At 40.2% G+C, this 21,166-nt stretch overlaps 2 protein-coding genes across 4 annotated transcripts in view; one reads left to right on the forward strand and one right to left on the reverse strand.

Annotated features, from left to right (window-relative positions):
* Positions 1–963: 963 nt before the first annotated feature.
* LOC127535908 (zinc finger protein 239-like) lies at positions 964–3,591 on the reverse strand. 3 transcript variants are annotated; one of them, XM_051954906.1, is made up of 3 exons: positions 3,312–3,591; positions 1,552–2,436; positions 964–1,383 (listed from the first exon to the last, which is right to left on the reverse strand). In XM_051954906.1, the coding sequence occupies exons 2-3, from the start codon at positions 2,357–2,359 to the stop codon at positions 1,034–1,036; spliced, it is 1,158 nt and encodes a 385-aa protein (XP_051810866.1). In that variant the 5' UTR covers positions 2,360–2,436; positions 3,312–3,591; the 3' UTR covers positions 964–1,033. The 3 variants fall into 3 exon arrangements, with proteins under 3 accessions (XP_051810866.1, XP_051810865.1, XP_051810863.1); XM_051954905.1 differs by having other exon boundaries at positions 964–1,467; XM_051954903.1 differs by having other exon boundaries at positions 969–2,436.
* Positions 3,592–13,189: 9,598 nt separating this feature from the next.
* The window catches only part of LOC127535786 (gastrula zinc finger protein XlCGF26.1-like), a gene marked incomplete at its 5' end in the record, with an annotated part of 47,986 nt that continues 40,009 nt past the window's right edge, over positions 13,190–21,166 (forward strand). Inside the window, 2 exons of the mRNA XM_051954569.1 lie at positions 13,190–14,677; positions 14,954–15,196. Of these exons, the coding sequence (XP_051810529.1) occupies positions 13,190–14,677; positions 14,954–15,196 (1,731 nt within the window). The remainder of the gene's footprint in view (positions 14,678–14,953; positions 15,197–21,166) is intronic.

Below are 21,166 nucleotides of genomic sequence, written 5' to 3' on the forward strand. Positions count from 1 at the left end.
TTCACAAAGTGTGTGATGCATGACAGGTTGTTTCTTCATGTAAAATAGATTTTTGGTTAAAAATTCCATTAAGCTGCTCTATTTTAGAGGCTCAGTGGAGGCAGGTCATTTCTGACCCTGAGGACAGGAGGAGTGTTCAGGACGTTCAGACAATACAAGGGTTCAATGTGCTGTATGACGACACAATGAGATCCTACGAACAAATCACACAGATGACCTATGTGGTGACAATAGAAGAAATAAATAGCATAAGACCTTTATGTAACCAGCAGAAACTGCAGCACAGCTTCACCTGTTTTTAACATTTCTGGTTTTGACATTTGCAGGAGTGTATCAGCTACTACTAGTAAAACCACGTGTCTGTTGCTTGAAAACATAATAATGTTGGTTATGTCTTTGACATCTGACTCAGAGTTATTCTTGCTGGGGATCTTCAATGTTACATTCATTATGAAACAACATGTACATGTACATCTGTTTGAAAACATTTCAAAACATTTCATGAAGCAGTCATGGAGCTGCACGTTTTATTACAACTTTATTTCACGTCCAGATCTCCTCTGCTGCAGTGACACACTCTGTTGTGTCCTACTGTCACAGATGTCTCTGTATCTCGTTGCCTCCTTTTACTTGAAAGACAGCAGAGCTCAAGCTGAGTGGATTCCAGCAGTATGTTCACACCTGAACAGCCATGTTCTCTCAGCAGGATGTGAAAATGTTCCAAACAGCTTCACATTATCTCCAATCACTGCTCTGCTGATGAAGGATGTCATGATAGCAGAAATGTAGCAGTCTGTACCAATACCATATCCATCCAGACATTCAGTTTGGTTCTTCTGCTGCTCCACCACCACACAGTCCAGACTCCATCTGGTCTAATCATCAAGGATTGCTTACATACTTCCTCACAGTTGTTGTTGAACCACAGACTAAAGCTGCTTTAAATCTAAACATCTACTTTTAACCTGTACCAACTCTTACATGTTGTTTCAACCTTAGTTCTGACATTATGTTTTCCACAGATGTTTCAGGATCAGGACTTCTCAGCTGTGTGGATTCTCATGTGGGCTTTTAATTGATAACTATATTTAAAGCTTTTTCCACAGGTTCCACAAGAATATGGCTTCTCACCTGTGTGACGTCTCAAGTGGACAGTCAAATGGTCCTGTCGACTAAAGCTTTTACCACAGGTTCCACAAGAATATGGTTTTCCCATTTTGTGAACTGCCATGTGCCTATTATGTGCTGATGAACCAGAAAATCTTTTTCCACAAATGTGACAAACATATGGTTTCTCACCTGTGTGACGTCTCATGTGTTCAGTCAAAGAGGTCCGTTGACTAAAGCTTTTTTCACAGGTTCCACAAGAATATGGCTTCTCACCTGTGTGAAGTCTCATGTGGTCAGTCAAAGAGGTCCGTTGACTAAAGCTTTTTTCACAGGTTCCACAAGAATATGGCTTCTCACCTGTGTGACATCTCATGTGGTCAGTCAAAGAGGTCCGTTGACTAAAGCTTTTTTCACAGGTTCCACAAACATACGGCTTCTCACCTGTGTGACATCTCATGTGAACAGTCAAATGGACCCGTTTACTGAAGCTTTTTCCACAGGTTCCACAAGAATATGGCTTCTCACCTGTGTGAAGTCTCATGTGGTCAGTCAAAGAGGTCCGTTGACTAAAGCTTTTTTCACAGGTTCCACAAACATACGGCTTCTCACCTGTGTGACATCTCATGTGAACAGTCAAATGGACCCGTTGACTGAAGCTTTTTCCACAGGTTTCACAAGAATATGGCTTCTCACCTGTGTGGGTTTTGTGATGTTTGATTAAATCTGATTTACAACTAAAAGCTTTTCCACAGACTTTGCAAGTTGCAGATTTTGTTGCCTTGTCATTATCACACTGTCTCGCTGATGTTGGAGCATTGTCTACATCATTACTGTGACTGTTGTTACTCTGATGTCTTGGTTTCAGCTCGATACATCTAGTTGATCCTGAGTCTACATCCTTGCATCCTTCCTGATCTGGGCTCTCAGCTACACAAGAGATGTGAAACAGGAGCTGATCACTGTTTGGTTTTGGTTCACTGTGGTCACTTTCCTCATCAGCAGGAGTCACCTCAAAGGTATCAGTCTCCTGTTTCAATCCAATTAACTCTTCCTCCTGACTGGAGCAGAGTTCATCCTGTTCCACTTTAATTTGTGGTAACCCTGGGTTTAATTGGTCCAGACTGGTGCACAATTCTTCCTGTTCCATTTTAATTTGAGAAATCTCTGGGTTTGATTGGTCCTGACTGGTGCAGAATTCCTCCTGCTGATCTGTAATCCGTGGAGGCTCTGGGTCCTCATGGTCCACCATGGAGTTTCTCTCCTGGTCATGGGGCTGATGGTCAACAACAGTCTTCTCATTCTCACAGACATAAGACTGTGGGAGCTCTGGAGGGACAAAGAGACAAAAGATAACGGTTACTACTGTGATGATGAGAGAACACACATCTGTCACTTTGTCCAGGACTGGCTGTCTTCAACAGAATCAGCTCAAGAGTCAAATGTTTGATGCAAAAAGAATATGATGGTTTATAATAGAAGTCTGGGAGCCATGAAACAGCAGCAGGAATGATACAAGCATCTCCAAATGACTGAACATTTCTATGAACACGTTGTTCCACAGTGGATACAGGATCACAAAGTTCTAATGGTAAACACCACTGGGTACTTTTCTACACACCACACAGACAGGTTTGATGGGGATCCATTAAAATCTGTCTGAATAAAGCTGCTGTCCTCTTCAGCCTTCAAACCTGTCAGGACATTTGGATTTTAATGTTATTCTTATTTTACTGCTGGTTACTGTACTGTTGATTTGACTCATCAGTGAAACCCAACATGTTAATAGTGGAATGCAGTTGAACACATGACTTCTATACTCTCTAACTCTGTACGTGCGCTTTCTTTAGATCATGAATGATCTCTATACATGGAATTATGTCTCTGGACTGAAATGATGGAATGACTGAGTCCTCTGTCAGAGTTTTATTATTAAACTGTTTGATAACACAATGCAGTTGCTGTCAGTGTGGAGTAGTTCAGATAAACACTTCCAGTACCTCTGAACAGGAAACTTTGGTTCTTGCTTCCAGGGTCAATCAACACAACGATCACATTTTTAAAACTCCACACAGCATCAACTAACAGACTCCATATTATGAGCCCATTCTCTCTTCCTCACAGTGTGTCTCAGTTCATCTGAACACTTCATGATGTTCTACATGCTAGAAGTGGAATTCTTCACCATCAAAACACAGACACACCTATGGGCTGTAAGGGGATGTGTGGTTTCCAGATGACATCCAGCAGTCTGCGCTGACGATCGATCTCCTCCTGGTACTGGACGATGGTTTTTTCAAACTGAGAATATTTCTCCAGCAGCAGCAGCTAGTCTGTCGCTGATCAACTCTCTCAGATACTCAACTGAACACATCGTTACTTTATCGCTCTGATATTTCTCATTCATACTATAATACAGCCGTTTTATAGCTCAGTCCACACAGCAGTGAAGCAAACTCAACTCATGCTTCTTTGTTTACATCCGCCGGGTGTCACACTGTGAAGTTCCGGCAGAAACACTGAGTTACTTTTTCTTCCTCATTGAATTAGGCAGACCAGACGCATCACTGGCGTATTGCTGCCACCTACTGGGTGTTACTCATAGTCCTTAGAGAATCCTCGATATTGTCTTATGCAGTCCTGTGGTCATGGGAAAGTTCAGAAGTTTCTTCATATTTGTCCACTCCTCCATGTTAAGTAGAAAACAAAGATTACAAACAGTTCGTCCAGCTGCTCCTAGTCTCTAATGTTTCTTCTGTTGGCATGAGTAGAGCTTACACTTAAGAAGAACATTTCTCACAGTTTCTAGTTCACCTCACTCACAGTTCCTATCTCTGTGCTTCCCAATCAAAGCCAGTCCACTTTTCAGACTGCAGTGTCTGAGTCTTAGCCAGGTTAGAACAATTGAGTCTCTTCTTGCATCACTGAAGTACCTTCTTACTTTTCCCATTTTACCTTGAAGAGCAAAATCAGTCCCCTCTTCTTTTGTTTCTTAACAAGTCAAAGCATTTCTTCCTCAGACTGACTTTAAAAGCACGTGTTTGGAGAGATTGATAGAGCTGGAATGAAAATGTTTTTGGGGAAATCAGCGGCTCCAGATGGACTTACAACCAACTTTGATCCGTTTTTCTGGGCTGATATTAGAGAATGACTGTTTGAAGCATTCAAAGAAGCTTTCAATCAGGGAGTCACACTCATTTTAGTTCAGGTTCCACATTTAGCCCAGTTTGATCTCAAGTGGGCCGGACCGCTTTTTACTACAGGATCAGAACCACAAAAGTCAGATTAAAAAAGAAAAAAAAATAAGGCAAAAACCAGACAAAATATTGTGAAAATCAGACACAGAACGTTAAAGATAGAGACAAACGACACAAAACAAAAAGAGGCAAAAAAATTAGACAAACAAGTTACAAAGCAGCAAAAAAAATGGATAATGGACAAAAACGAGACAAAAATACACAAAACGGCACACAAAACAACGAATAAAGCAAAACACAAAATGACAGAAATCAGAGAAAAAACACAACAGAGACAAAAAGGAAACAACACGACAAAAACGAGAAACAAAACATGAGATGAACGACAAGTCAGACAAAAACCCCAAAAAAAAAACCAGACAAAATATCACAAAAATGAGACACAAAAGAACAATCTAGTGGTTGACTTTGTGATCATGGTCTAGAAATGATTTTAAATTGATACTTTGACTCATTTACAATCTGCAGTTCATGTCTTCTCTGGAATTTGGACACTTTGATGATGATTGATGGATTGTGCTCATTTGGTAGAGGATGCTGCTTTTACACTCTTTCTACATTCATTGAAAGCTTCTGACAAGCTTCAACACCACTTTATTTGACATTCACTGCATTATTTTGGATGGAAAATTCATTCATATGCTCTCAATGTTGTCCAGCAGAATTCCTTCAATGTGGAACTACTAGAAGATGAGATGTTAACAGGAGCAAACACCAAGGAGACCCATCAGTCCTCTGCTGTTTATTATTAGCTCTGGATATCAACCCTCCTGTTGGCTTCATTTACGCCACCAAAAAACAGGAAAAAAAATCCAGAAATTCAGCAAAAAAAATTCACCAAATTTATGAAAATGTGCAAAAACCTTCAGGAAGAAAATTCCAATAATTCCTTAAAAGTTTTATTTAAAAAAACAAAACAAAATCCCCCTAATTTGGCAGGAAATTCTTGTAAATATTTTCAAAAAATGAATAAAAATCTTCAAAAAAATCCTAAAAATATCTAAAGTGATTCCATATTTATCAGTAAAACTTCTGATATTTTCTTGAAGAACATTCACATAAAAATCAACCAAAATCCAGAGAATTTACTGGATTTTGGTAGATTTTTATGTGAATGTTCTTTAGAAACGTTTCTTCTTTTTCCACCAAAAAATGTTAAAAATATCCTAAAAATGTTAAAATGTGGACATCAGAAGTTTCACGGTGAAAATATTTATTATTCTCCACATTTTCCAACTTTAAAACAACACGAGGGTTAAAAATAATGAACTCTAAAAGCATTTAATAAGGACACAGTCAGCAGATGATCCAACATTATTTTAAAGCTGTGTGTATTTTCCAGAAGCCTCAGGGTTTGATTGAAACTAAATGTGAGATCTGATCCATTCACCAGAAAACACAAACTTTACTTCAGAATATTCCAGTAAAAATGAGCTGAAACATTTGGGAGAAACTATCAGTAAAATATGATCCACAGGGAAACTTCTAACATTCTGATTGTTGGAAATCAAATCTAAAATCCTTGAAGATCTGCTTCCAAAGGAATCTTTGATATTTGGTAGAATATTGAGGACATAAATGGAAGGATTTCAGGATGAATTTACCACAAACCACAGAAGAGCACAGAATACTTTGGAAAGAGTGATCTCGATGTGATGAACTGACTGCCAAGTCCTCACACCTTAATCCCATCAGAAAGTTATGGAGATTTATGGCAAGAAAAGTTCATCATGATGGAAAACAGTTCAATAACAAGGATGACCTGAAACATTAATGATTAAAGCATGAGACAGAATTGATGAGAAAATGCTGCTTTCTCTGATTCAGAACCAAAAAGGTGAACAGAAGTGACTTTACATTATGGAGACAATAAATGATTAAGATCTGATCTTTTTGTTGACATTTTTAATTCCATTTAATCAAATTTCGGACTATAAAGAAGAACTATATACTCAAACAAAAATATACATATTTTAGTAGTGTGCAGCTCAAATGCTTTTAGTTCAAGTGAGCGTCAGAGGAACACAGCACACTTCTCCTCCATTCCTCGGGCATCTTCTCACTATCTAAGATCCTGTTGAACAACCCAGTCACAAACTCTACTGCTACCTCTCCGAGACACTTCCATACCTCCACAGGTATATCATCAGGACCAAGTGCCTTTCCACTCTTCATCCTTAGCACACCAGCTCACCTACGACCGCTCAAACACTGCGTTATGATTTCCATATCCTTCTGTACACTACCGTTCAAAAGTTTGGGGTCATCCAGACAATTCCATGTTCTCCATGAAAGCTCCCACTTTCACACATAACTGCACAAGGGTTTTCTAATCATCAATGAGCCTTTCAACACCATTAGCTAACACAATGTAGCATTAGAACACAGGAGTGATGGTTGCTGGAAATGTTCCTCTGTACCCCTATGGAGATATTCCATTAAAAATCAGCCGTTTCCAGCTACAATAGTCATTTACCACATTAACAAAGTCTAGACTTGATTTATCATTTATTTAAAGCTATCTCCATTGAAAAGAACTGATTTCAAGAAAAAGGACATTTCTAAGTGACCTCAAACTTTTGAACAGTAGTGCATATTTATATAATGTCATATTTTTTTTAAATAAGACATGTAAGATGAAATAATATTGATGATAGCTCGTGTCCTTCTTCCTCTTTTAGCACACATCACACAGTATTACAATGAATAAGAACGTTCAATCATCAAATACAATCATTTTCATAACAAGCTGCTGTGGAGGCAAAACCTTTTTGTTCTTTGCAATAAATCTTTTGTTCTTTTATTCAGAGCTCTGAAGGTACAGGTGACACAGAGTGCAAAGCAGTCGATGTATCAAGTCAAACTGGAAGGAGCTGAGAACTCAAAAGAGAAGCATTTACGCACAGGTCCTACACTCAGCTGGGGCGGAAACAATCTGCGGCTGCAGGTTTGCCACCGGCGGCAAAAAGGGGGACACACGCAGCGAAGTTCAAACAAAGTGTCCGTGAGTTTCTGTTGGGAAAGCATCAAGATCTGCGGCAAACTGTGCAGGATTGCCTTCATCTCCAAAATCCGGGTTGCAGCCGGTAAGAGCAGAATTCTGGAGACTCTAAAAGACTGTTTAAGCTGCCGATGTGTGCCACTGCAGTATGTGTTAGCATTAGCATTAGCATTAGCCACGGAGTAAACTTTGTCTGTTTACCAATAATTTCTGTGTGTTTTGTAATTGTTCAGTTGAAAATAAGATTGCAGGCTAATTGGTGATAATTAGAGGGTTCCAGCTAAGACCAGTGAATTCATCCTGTTTGTAATGGTGGGTTTTTACAATGCCCTTTATTTATTTATTGGATCTGGAAAGGATTGCATTTTAAAAGCACTTTATGCACTTTAAATAATTTTAAAACCATGAAATAAAAAGTATAAAATGGTTAAAAATTTTTGATAAAAATGCTCAGAGTAATTTGTTAAACTGTGATTTAAAATCAACTCTTTAGAATGCAGATAAATTCATGTGTGGTATAGTATTGGGTTGAATATTGCTCATGCCATGATTTGTCGCTTCAGTTTATGTGGTGTTGAGGTTGACAAACATAAATTGAGTGGAGTAGCATTTGCCAATGTGGTGAAAATGTCCATGAGGAATGGTTGTTACTATTTGCTGAATGCAGTAATGTTGTCCTTTTGTGTTCTGTTTAAAGGTTTTTCACCTTAATCTATCAACTAAACGTATGGACTTATGGAAGTTGCCACCTCTGTATCTCATGAATTTGCGACCGCTGCAAAATAAAAGAGGGAAAAGAAAGAAAGCAACTGTCTGATTGATGAGTGGAGTCCTGCTCAAACCCTGGGTAGATGAAACATCCTTTTTCAAGTGGGGAAACTGCGAGAAAAATCATCAATGAGAATCACCTGTCATTGAAAGTGGGAGGACACTTGACACTATGGGAGAGTGCAAAGAACAGAGAGTGAGAGCTGCCTTTAAACAGAACACTGAGCAGTAAAATACATTCACTAACTTACAGCATGAACAGTTTGCAAAAAGATAAGACCAAACAATTGAATTTCCCTTCGGGGATCAATATAGCAGTCCCTCCAGGAATTTGCGATGTTGTGATCACGCGAAATCAACCAATCTCTGCAAATTTTGCGTGGCCTTGCAATTTTGTCCAATCACCGCAACTTTCCCGCAATTTTGGCCCGCCTCCCGTGAGTTCCACCAATCATAGCAGCCCCCAGCGCAAACCTAATGCACATACGTCACCGAATTCACTTCCTTGTTTATGGTTTGAAGATGCAGACATATGCGGTACTAATGTCTCTCATTTACCAACAAAAATGACTGCTGAAGACATTGATAAACAACTAATTCACTGATGTTTTTCACCAAAGCGAAGCTAAACTGTTTTACAACCGTGCAATATTGTGGTGGAATTCAAAAAAAGAAGAAAAAAAATCAGCGATTAATACACTTTAAAAAAACATGAAACATATTAGAACGGCTGAAATGAGCGGAAAACAGACCACATTAATCACCATGATGGAAACTGTTGCATCCAGATCCATTAGAGCACTGAAAGAATGAGGTAAATTAGTTTAATTATTCCACCAAAGAACACGACAGTGTTATGTGACAATCGGCGTGTGTGAATCCTTCCTCTGTTACCAACATCACTCAAAAACAGACTCAGGGATTTGAATGAAATTTTCAGGGTCGGTCAGAAATGACACAAGGACCAAATGATTAGACTTCAGCAGTGATGCGGCTTAAAGTTTGGATCCACGTATTTGTTAAGGATTCATAGCGGCACTGCGTCTGATAGCGGCACGGTAACCATGGCAACAGGTGAACGCGACCTCAGCCGCCTGCTGACTATCACATGATTGTGATCCTACAACAAGTCTACCACTGTGGACGTATCGGAAATGACACAAGGAACAACTGATTAAATTGTGGGGGTGTTTCTGAGTCCCATCAATTCCAGTTACCAGCTACATATTTAGGTCACGCGATTCGGTATGTACACATGCAGAACACACCCCTGTCTTGGTGCAGGACTGCGCTCTCTGTGCTGTTCTTTTTAGTTGATGTGACCAGCTGTGAGCGTGTGCTTGTGAACACGTGTGTGCCAGGATGTGAAATTAACTTTTTAAGCCACTGACAGATATGTCCAAATATGATTCATTCAATAGTAAATTAGCATTTTGTGCCGCACATCTACCAACCACATCATGTTAAACCAGTATCTGGCTGCTGCTAATTTCCCACTGTGATGTGCCAGCTTTTGTGGAAATGGGTTGGAACGTTATATAATTAATTTCGGAATAAATATTGTCAATTACAGCGTTGAAACATGTTCTACAATCTGGAAAAAATGCAGCTTTTTAGCAGTTGTCACTGTCTCCCGCAATTTCATCACAACAAATAAGCTTAAAACATTGCAACTTTTATCGCAATTTTTTTAGAAAATCTGCCGCGAATTCAGGCATTTTCGGCCGCAACAATCATGAAAAACGCCCGTGAAATCTTGGAGGGACTGAATACAGTAATTCTATTCTATAATCAGAAGTTTGCATACACTAAGATTGCTATACCTTCAAGATGATGATGTCCTGACTTTGAAAGCTTTTGATAGATTAAGATGTATTTTCAGGCACACCTCAAACACACTGCTTCCTTGTGTGATGACATTAGAAAACCTAAAGAAATCAGCCAAGACATCAGGAAGACATTTGTGGGCCTCCACAGGTGTGGTTCATCCTTGAGTGCAATTTCCAGATTGCTGTGGTTTGAGGTTTATCTGTCCAAATAACTACATGCACAGATCAACACCATGGGAATGTCAAGCCATCCTACTACTCAAGATGGAGATTGGTTAAGGTTAGAATTGTTTTGGAGGGAAATGTGCTCATCAACCCCAGAACAAAAGCAAACGACCTTGTGAAGATGCTGGCTGAGGATGGCCTGAGTACACCATCCCAACTGTGAAGCATGGGGGTGGCAGCACCATGTTGTGAGAGTGTTTTTGCTGCAGGAGGGACTGGTGCACTTCACAAAATAGATGGCATCAAGAAGATAGAACATTATGTGGAAATATGGAAGCAACATCAGCCAGCAAATGAAAGCTTGGGCACAAGTGGGTCTTCCAAATGACAAGGACAGTGCTGGTGCAAATCTGACACTGTCCTGGAGAAACTGTGCACTACTGACTTAGAACTGCTTTCTGCTTCATTGTGCCCTTCATATCTGCCTCAGAAGTTTCCCCAAATATTTGTGAAACTTGTCTATATCCGTCCAAAGGCCAGTGAAATAAATACCTGTGGGCACAAAGGTGCTTCTGCTCTGGGTTCCTCTGACCACAACTGCATCCTCCTTATCCCTGTCTACCACTGTACCGAAGCAAGGCAAAGTGCAGAACATCAGAGTGAAAGTTTGTCACACTCTGCAGGGATGTCTGGAGGTTACTGACTGGGACGTGTTTAAGGAGTCCTCAGCTGATATTGATGAACCGACTGATGTTGTGAGCAGCTGGGTCACAGACTGTGAAACCAGTGTTATTCCTGAAAAAATGTTAAACTATATCCGAACACTAAGCCATGGCTTTCTAAGAAGCTTAAAGACCTACTGTACAGAAAGAAAACTTTCTTCAGAGAAGGAAATACACTAAATCTGTATAACCGACAGAAGGAAATAAAGTAGGAGATCAGGACCCACAAAAGACAATACAAAGACAAACTTGAGTCTCAGCTCAAAATGAACAACCTCAGTTCAGTCTGGGACGGCATGAATCTGATCACTGGAACCAATTAATGTGTCAATGAGAGAGTTCAGCTCAGTGGTTATAATATTGATTTAGAGCTGGCTCAAAGTCTGAACAGTTTTTATGTCAGGTTTGACTCCCATGATTTCAGGGCTAAGCACGCTGAGACTAAAAACTGTCTCATGTCAGCGTCTCCACAGAATCCCTTTCTTTTATCCGGGTTGGAAATAAATCTATGTATGTATGTAATCTGGTGTCTCAAACAGTGCAGACCAAAGAAAAGTCCTCTACATGATTACATCGGTGGCCGTTTATTGAAAACTTTTACGACGTCTGACTAAATGACCAAGATTGCTGCCGATGTCCCTGTCTATCTTATGTTTTGTTTGATTTTTCTTTAAATGGCTTTTATTTTGCTTTTAATTGTTTTACTGTGTTTTTTTACATTTTAAAAACATTTCCTTTAATCGTTGTTATTCCTTTCACTGTTTTCAGGGATGACAATTGTCTGCGGATCCGCGGATTTCCGCCAATTTAATGTCAAATTTGAACATTTTTGTGAATCCTCTAAATCCGTTGAGAAAATTTTAGGGGGGTTAGGTACTTTATTGTCGCTGATGTAAACGTTGTTAACATCTCGCGGGAGTGAGGCGTGAGTTTCGTTAAACGAAACTCGCGCCTCACTACGAAACTCATGCCTCACTCCTGCGAGATTTTCACTGAAGCTATCGTTCGATTGTAAACGGCCCAGCAGTTGGACAGCTTCAAGCTTGGACCAATCAAATTGCTCGTAGCATTCTTTGTTACAAATTCATGGTGGCGTGTTCAACTCGGATGTTTGGAGATTTGGTATCGTGTTCAGCGGAATGATGAGATTTTTAACGAAGGATCAGGAGTCATCAGTCACAGAAATTGACAAAAGTGTCAAAAATAAGTTCCGATGGGAATGGCTGGAGAGAAAAGTCACTGTGAAGGTGAAAATTGGCTCAAAGATCGACGAGGTAACGGAAACACTTGGACAATTTCTGAAGAAACCAGACGTGGCCGGAAAAGCTTTTTGTGTGTATTGTAACGATTTGATTAACTACGGATCGCGTGGATGCGTAGCACTGTCAGACAGTTACACCAGCAGCATCAACAGCTACTTCAAGTGCCAAGGCAAAAGATACATTGAAAGAGAAGGAAATGACTGCAAGAAAAGCCCACCAGCAGGAGTTGAAAAGGAAGGCTGTCCAGAGACTTACACAGCTTGCTGCAAAGAGAAGAAAATTGACAAAATAGGAGTGTTGCAGTGAACTGACTTGTATATATTGTACATAGTAGAATAGAACTCTTATAGATTTGTGAAATATTTTGGACTGAAGATAGTGAGAAAAGATTGAAGAACATGTAAGTTAACTTTTCATTAAATTTGCTGACTGAAACAAGTCTAGTGTTATGTTTTTGACCATTTTTATCAGTCTAAATTACTTCTATAAATCTCTCAGCTTCAGCCCCCCCGCCCCGCCCCCTCCACCCCGCCCCGTCAATTTTCAGCTGAAATCCGAATTTCCTGTTGACATCCCTGTGTTTTACTGTTTTGTTGCTTTTGTTGTTTGATGGTGAACGGTTGTGTAACTGCTGCACAACAAATTTCCCAGGTCGTTCGGGCCAAATCCAGAATTCAGTGGCAGAATTACAGATCTTTTCTGGACTGGTATCAACATCTGATCCCCAAGGAGAAATTTCAAATTGTACATTTCTCCAGTAATGTAACTTAACGGAAAGTCTGGGGATCAAGAGATCCTGGTGGTACAATCCCATCAGTCACGAGCTCTGCTTTGTTTTTCACGCTGATCGACAGATTTTACTACCCAATATTCTAAAACTACCGTGTAGAAAGCTGAAAACTATCGGCCTGTGAAAATAGTTTTGTTGACATTGTGAGTGTGCTGTTGACACATTTCTAGGTTTCAAATGACAAAGCTGCTGGCATGTCTGCAGATTCTTGATTTTGTTTCAGCCTCATGTCCAACTACATGGAATTGAGACTTTTAGGTTCAATTTTTTTCATGATTGCTCTTCCATCACTGCCTCTGTTTTTATCTTTGTCTTTTGCTACAGAAATGTAAACACAGCAATGGAGTGAGATGTGGGACCTCTGAGGAGGATAAGGATGGTTCAGCAACAAAAGCAAAAAGAGATGAATCACTGAGTTGTGAGCAATGTGACAAGACTTTTATTACAGCAACAAAGCTAAGAATTCACAAACATATTCACACTGTGGACAAACCATTCAGCTGTGATCAGTGTGGAAAGACTTTTACTCAGAAGAGTGACTTAAAAAGCCATCAACTCATGCACAGTGGAGTTAAACCATTCAGCTGTGATCAGTGTGGAAAGGCTTTTACTCACAAGAGTCAGTTAAAAAGCCATCAACTCATTCACAGTGGAGTTAAACCATTCAACTGTGATCAGTGTGGAAAGGCTTTTACTCGGAAGAGTCAGTTAAAAAGACATCAGCTCATTCACAGTGGAGTGAAATTGTTCAGTTGTAATCAGTGTGGTAAGGCTTTGACTCGGAAGACTCATTTAAAAAGCCATCAACTCATTCACAGTGGAGTTAAACCATTCAGCTGTGATCAGTGTGGAAAGGCTTTTACTCACAATAGTCACTTAAAAAGCCATCAACTCATTCACAGTGCAGTGAAACCATTCAGCTGTGCTCAGTGTGGAAAGGCTTTTACTCAGAAGAGTCAGTTAAAAAGCCATCAACTCATTCACAGTGGAGTGAAATTGTTTGGCTGTGATCAGTGTGGAAAGGCTTTTACTCTCAAGAGTACATTAAGAAGTCATCAACTCATGCACAGTGGAGTTATACCATTCAGCTGTGATCAGTGTGGAAAGGCTTTTACTCACAAGAGTCAGTTAAAAAGCCATCAACTCATTCACAGTGGAGTTAAACCATTCAGCTGTGCTCAGTGTGGAAAGGCTTTTACTCAGAAGAGTATGTTAAAAAGACATCAGCTCATTCACAGTGGAGTGAAATTGTTCAGCTGTAATCAGTGTGGTAAGGCTTTTACTCGGAAGACTCATTTAAAAAGCCATCAACTCATTTACAGTGGAGTGAAACCATTCAACTGTGATCAGTGTGTGAATACCTTTACTCAGCATGAACAGTTGTTGATCCATCAATGCCCCCATTCTGGTAGAAAGCGGTACCACTGTGACTCCTGTGAAAAAACTTTCAAGCACCAAAAGAGCTTAAAATGTCACCAACGCATCCACACTGGACATGATGTGTACCGATGTGATCACTGTGGTGAACCATTTGTATTGTACTCGCAGTTAAAAGCTCATGAAGTGACCCACACTGGGGTTAAACCATACCTTTGTGATCAGTGTGGGAAACGCTACAGCTACATTGCAAACCTCAAAGTTCACCAACGTGTCCACACTGGGGAGAGACCATACAGATGTGACGAGTGTAAGAAGACTTTTAGAACTTTGGGTTCCCTGAAACAACACCAGCAGATCCGCACCAGAAAGAAAGCATTCAATCAGTGTCACAGTGAGGTATGTAAAGACTGGTCTCAGTCACAGTGTACACACAATTGTGTATTGGATAATTTTGGATATTGCTGCAAAATTGTTTCAAAACAGTTTTGAACAACTGTGGTCGGTTGAATTCTGTTAACACATTATCAGCTATCGTTCAGTCTAACCTGTATTGGTTTTGTCACAGAAATCTGGTCCAGGTTAATCTGGGGATGTAGGTTAGATTAGGAATTCTGACATAATCAGACAACTGAATGTTAAATTCCAACAGTGACGTTCTCTTTGTTTTCCAAGCAGAACGGAACAGATGGACAAAACTCTCAGACTTGTCAGCACTCTGCCAATGGTGAACAGTGCTGCTTTGACCAGTCTGGACCAACGTCCAACCAACAAGGAACCCTACAACGACACCAGCGTATGCACACTGGACACAGACTGAACCCCTGCCAAGAAGATTTCTCCATGCAGGGTTCAGTAAAAGTTCATGAAGTCCTCCACAAACTTAAAGTCCTTGAGATCCGGCTTCACAGAATTCAGGTCTAATTTCTTGTTTAGTGTCTTCGTTGCTTCGTTGCAAAATCCATTAAGAGGAAAGCTGTCGTTAACAGATGTGACTGGTAAATTATTGAAACCATTCAAAGTGGTTACTCAGTTAAATGAATTATCAGTGGTAGAGGGATAGACGTCTGGATGGAGGCAGTGAGCAGCAGGGCGAATTTCCTCAATTACCACCTTAATGGTTCCTGAGATCCCTCTGGGCTGCAGGAACCTGTTAGATGCAGAGCTGGTTCAGTGATTCTCTGATGATTAAGCATAATTAACTGAGGAGATTACTGGCCTTAGGATTCCTGTCTGTCCGTCTGTAAATTTAAAAACATGAAGTGTTCTATGAAAAGTCCAATCTTTGAAAGCTGACAGGTAGTTCAGAATCATTTCTTTGTAAATTAGCTGCATCCAGTCATTACCATGACATTGGCAGTGATTCTCTGATGATTAATCATAATTAATTTAGGAGATTACTGGCCTGAGGATATCTATCTATCTATCTATCTATCTATCTATCTATCCAAACTTTCTCAGCTACAACATCTGCACCTCTGCTTCTGTGTGAAGTAGTCATTACAGGAGAGAAAGTGGAGAAAATCTGACAGATTTCGTCAAGTGGTCCAGAAAAATCTGACTACCCCTACAACTTCTCTCCTGTAATGAAAGTAATAAGTAATACATAGTTGATACTTCACACAGCAGTAGCAGAGGTGCAGATGTTGTAGCTGAGAAAGTTTGGAGGTTGCCACTTCTTGCATTCCAAGAATAGTAGGGGAGTCAGATTTTGTCAAGTGGCCCAGAAAAATCTGACTCCAGATTTTATTTCATATCATACAATCTGCACTTTTAACTCAACCTGCATATTTCTGTTAAAGTCCTAGTTTTGAAATGGTCTCTCTGGTCTTAATTTGCCATACTGTGATCATTTAGCCCCTTATTTTATTATTCTGTTCTTACAGACTGTAATTTACGAGTTTTTTTTTTAAACTTGTTGTGATTTGGTGTTTTAGCTGTTGTAGCAAATAATTTCCCAGGTGTGGGATAAATAAAGAATTTCAATTCTATTATATTGTTAACTGGCCCTATAAAAATAACAACAATAAGAAATTACTTTATACTTAAGAACGATACTTATATTAAAGACTTTATACATAAATACCAGACATATTTTGATGCCATATCTTGCATTCTTAGGGGAGTCTGATTTTAAGTAAGGAGATATAAAGTTTTCTCAGTGAACAATTATTTTAATGACACGTGTAGAACACTGATGGAATGTGAACAATATTTGGCGACTACACCCTGTCCTGTCCTGATGTCCTCATAGGAGTGAAGCTGAGAGTAGCGTAGGATCTCCCCAATGCCATTTAGGGTGCGCACATACGGATGAGAAGAGGAGGAGAAACATGTCACCTAATCATATTTAACAGGAAAACATGTCTGCAGTTCGGTACTTAGTCACATTTAACCCAAAAACAACAGCAAAAGCAGTAAACCTACTACAGAAAAACCCGTCAAGTGGCCACAGAGTGAAAAGTAAGTCACACGCGTTCACGCGAAGGGGGAGTCAGATTTTTCCGGGGAGTGTGAAAATTGCACAACACCTGGGTTAGTCTGAATCCTTTTTTCTGATTGGCTGAGACGAGACACGTGACAGTGTGCATCTATTAATGATCGGAAGCATTCAGGTCGTTCCGGTTATACTCGGTAGCGCTCTTCAGTAAAGGAGACGCAGTTTGTTATTTTCTTTGATTATCGCTCGGCAAATTACAAAAAAGTTGCAAGTTAACCCTTTTTCCACATTTATTAGGCAAAATTAGCTTCGCCACCGTGGCTAAACATGCTAAAAATGGCTTTGCCATCCTGAGGAAGGCTTTGCCTATGGCGAAGTGGAGAATGGCTAGCGCAAGCACAGAGACACCCTGAAAATTTGACACAATCTTAAATATTATGAAATATTTGTTGAAAAGTCTTTTTTGTGTGTTTCTAAGGGGGTGGCTGCATCAGAAAGACACAAATACAAATGATTTTTTTTTTGGTTGTTTACAAGAAATATTTTATGGAACCAGTCAATTTTCAGTTTTAATGTCTTTTATTAGGATGTGTTTAGTTTTATGATTGTACTAAAATAAATGACTCTTGAAGACCTCAAAGTGATTCTTAATGCAGTATTTCACAAATGTATGGGATGTCCAATCCACTGCTGTATTTAACAGCAATCTGATCTGCTGATGTTAGCAAGACAAACAAGTGAAGGTTTCAGGCTTTTATCTAGAATTGTTCTTGAGATATTCATCTTCAAACAGCCTCAAATTTCAATGTGAGAAAATCAAAATGAGTGAAACTGGGTCTGCAGTCCACTGAAAAACCTCTAAGAAAGTGTCTGACATACTGAACTAATATTTCATAGATAGCATTGTAAATATCCACAGTTTATGATTTAAAAAAAAAAGTTTTTTTGGGAGATGGTCAATGATTTGAAACGGAGTTTGTCCCCTAGAGGACAAATGGCACAATCACAGAATGAGGGTATGTTTTGAAAAAATATCATTCAAAATTTGTCCAGAGAAGTGACTACAATTTGAATTTTAATACACTTAACCAAGTGCTATAGGTGGGGGAAAAAAAACATGTTTACACAGCATGATGTTGCTTTGTGATGTTGCAACTGACATGCTGATTTCAAAATGGAAGCATTTTAATTTCTAATGCTCTCATAGAAGATGACTGGTCAATAAAATTGACTCCTGTGACTCTGATGTCATGCAGAGTCTTTATGCTATGATGTGGAAAGGGTGAAAGAAGACAGACTGGACATTTCTGAGTGAAACTGAACATGGCATGTACTGATTCATAAAAACAAGTGTAGTATTATCTTTAATCAAGCCTTACATAGTATTTACTAGCTGAAGTACTTCGGTTTTGAACACAAGAATTACTTGTCAAGACTACGTTGACTGGAGCTCTGCTACAGAAAGGCAGTTCATTTTCTGCTGGGGTTCATAACATACAAGATTTCTCAAATCTACAGAGATATTTTTGATTTGAAATTAGGGTTACCTTAAATTAATAATATATATTTTTTGATACTTTCTCTAAAAACTCTAAAAAAGCTTCAGGTGTAGCTGCTGGAAAAGAGCCTGAAAGTCACATGGTGGGACATGTGAACATAGTTCAAAAAGAAAATCAAGCCTGTTACAGTGTTGCTCTAGTCCCCTCTGTTAAATGGCATCAAAACAATGGTCAACGTGAACAAATCATGAGTGTTGAGATTGACTCACAACAGTACCTCTCAACTGTTCTAATTTTGATCTATTTAGGAGAACAATGTAATGAGTGCACCGAGAGATCCAATACAGGGAGCTTTCCTTTTTCAAAGATCATTAGAAGGACAGAACCAGGGACGGACTGGCCATTGGGCAATGTGAGCAAATGCCACTGTGGCTGCCTGGTCATGCGGCTGCCACCAGGCAGCATCACAAACAAATAAATAAATGAAAATATAAAGCGGGGCGGAGCAGCCGCATCAATAGACGGCCGCAAATGATTAGGCTAAATAAATAAATAAAGCGGACCGGCTGCGTCAATAGGCGGCCGCAAATCAATAAATGAATAAATAAAAATAATAAAAAATTAAGTGGAGCTGAAGGCGCCCACAAAAAAGAGGGAAAAAAGCAAACAAAAAAAACAGCCTGTTAACTAACAAATAATAGGCCTACTCAACTAAACAATGATAATGACGTTTTTTATTTGTATGGTTGTTTGAATATGTTAGAATATTAACATGACTTATCTTCTATAATTTCTGTTTTTTGGACAATACAAATATAAAGTGTTTTATTTTTGAAGTAGAAAAAAAATGAAAACATGTTAAAAAGAAGGGGTATTCAGACCATCTGTATTTTTTTATTTTTCTGAAGATTTATTCTTGATTTTTATTCTTTGATATCTTAAAATCGAGAGGTTAATATTTCTAGAATTGCAACAGGTTGGGAGCTGAAGCCTTGTGGTGACACTATATATTGCTCCATGATAAAAAATGATTAGCTCATTCTTACAGCTATTTAAAAAAATACTGAAAACATTGTATTCGATTAAAATGTAATTTAAAAAAAATGTTAAATGTCATCAGGGTTTTCAGAATCGCTCTTTGTCTGGTCCCTCACCTAGAGCCAATTTACCAGTGGCTATTGCCCCGGAGAACATAGCTCCCAGGATCACAGGGACACTCAAACCCCTCCACCGCGATAAGGTGGCGATTCTTTAGAGGGGAACACAGAACACACAGGACGCAGGACATGACGCAGGACAGGACACAAGACAGGACACAAGAGAGAACACAAGACAGGACACAAGAGAGAACACAAGACAGGACACAAGACATGACACAAGACAGGAGAGGAAAGGAAAGGAAAGGAAAGGAGGAATAGAAAGAATAAAAAGAATAAAAAGAAAGAGTAGTAGGGAAAGGAAAGGTTGTTCAAAGCCAACACCACAGCTTCATCAAAAGATGGATATTGTACATTCATGGCTGCCTCCAGCAGCTTTTCTGCAGAGCCAAACATATTTTGAAGGTCCTTGAACATGGCCTTCGACATTTTGTCCATCTTCTGGGTCATTTGAATTATTTGTTTCGGTGGTGGTGTTGACACTAAAAAAATTTACACAAATTAAAGGGTGATTTTGGAGAATGCCGACGCCAGTGTGCTCATTGCATCAGGAACCTTAGGACTTGATAGCTGGACATTTGTGGTCAGCTGGTGGCCAGTCTGGGGGCCACTACGACTACCTTGGTTGCTGCTGACTCTGTTGTCTCTTGGCTGGAGCAAATTTCCACTGGAACTTCAATGGTTCTGTGGGCGTCTCTGGTGTACATTGTTGAACTTGCCCCTGCGGTTCTGCTGTGGTCTGAACCGTTGCTGGTTGTCCCTTTTTACTTGGCCTTTGCAGTGACAGAATTTGCCACTGTGCTGTCTCTGTGCAAAGCCTGCACGAGAAGCGTTTCTGTAAAAGGGTCTGCGATGATAATCAGCTTGGTACGCTGGTCTGTTGTACCAAGTGGGCCTTGGATTGGTCAGCCTTTGGTAGCTGGGATACCTCTGCCAAGCCCATGCACGACCAGTGTTCCACTGCCTGCGTGCAACTCGATTCCTAGTGTTGCGGCTGGCATGGGGTTGTTGTCTTGCAACGCTCACCCCTTGAGGCCCACATCGTTGCACAGCTGCAGGAGGGCGCTGCCTTCTTTGAAACTGGGCGCGCTGTTCATGTCTGTGATTTGCCTTCCTATCAGAGGAATTTCTGTTGGGTGCCGAGTCAGAGTTTCTACCATGGCTGAGATGTGACAGTTGGTCAGCCATTCTTCTGTTAAACGGAACGGCGCGGTATGGTTTTTTACTTTTAGTCGAACCATTGTCGATGGCTCTTCTGTTGGTTCCGCTCATGTCTTGGTCTCCGGAGGTGCAGCTACCTGGGTTGCTGCTCCGAGTTGTTCCAATGGCAGGTTTTGCCTTGGAAACATCGTCTTCCTCATCCGGTGAGCCTGTGATTTTTCGGAGGCTGGCAAGCAGTTCATGTCTGCGATATTTACGCAGTGCCTGCAAATCCATGGAGGCGATGGCTCTTCTCTTGCTTCCTCTCATGTCTGGGTGTCTGGAGGTGCAGCTACCTGGGTTGCTGCTCCGAGTTGTTCCAATGGCAGGTTTTGCCTTGGAAACATTGTCTTTCTCGTCCAGTGAGCCTGTGATTTTTCGGCGGCTGGCAAGCAGTTCATGTCTGCGATATTTACGCAGTGCCTGCAAATCCATGGAGGCGATGGCTCTTCTCTTGCTTCCTCTCATGTCTGGGTGTCTGGAGGTGCAGCTACCTGAGTTGCTGCTCCGAGTTGTTCCAATGGCAGGTTTTGCCTTGGAAACATTGTCTTTCTCGTCCAGTGAGCCTGTGATTTTTCGGCGGCTGGCAAGC

This window comes from Acanthochromis polyacanthus, chromosome 10 (assembly GCF_021347895.1).
Source record: "Acanthochromis polyacanthus isolate Apoly-LR-REF ecotype Palm Island chromosome 10, KAUST_Apoly_ChrSc, whole genome shotgun sequence".
Taxonomy (NCBI): domain Eukaryota; kingdom Metazoa; phylum Chordata; class Actinopteri; family Pomacentridae; genus Acanthochromis; species Acanthochromis polyacanthus.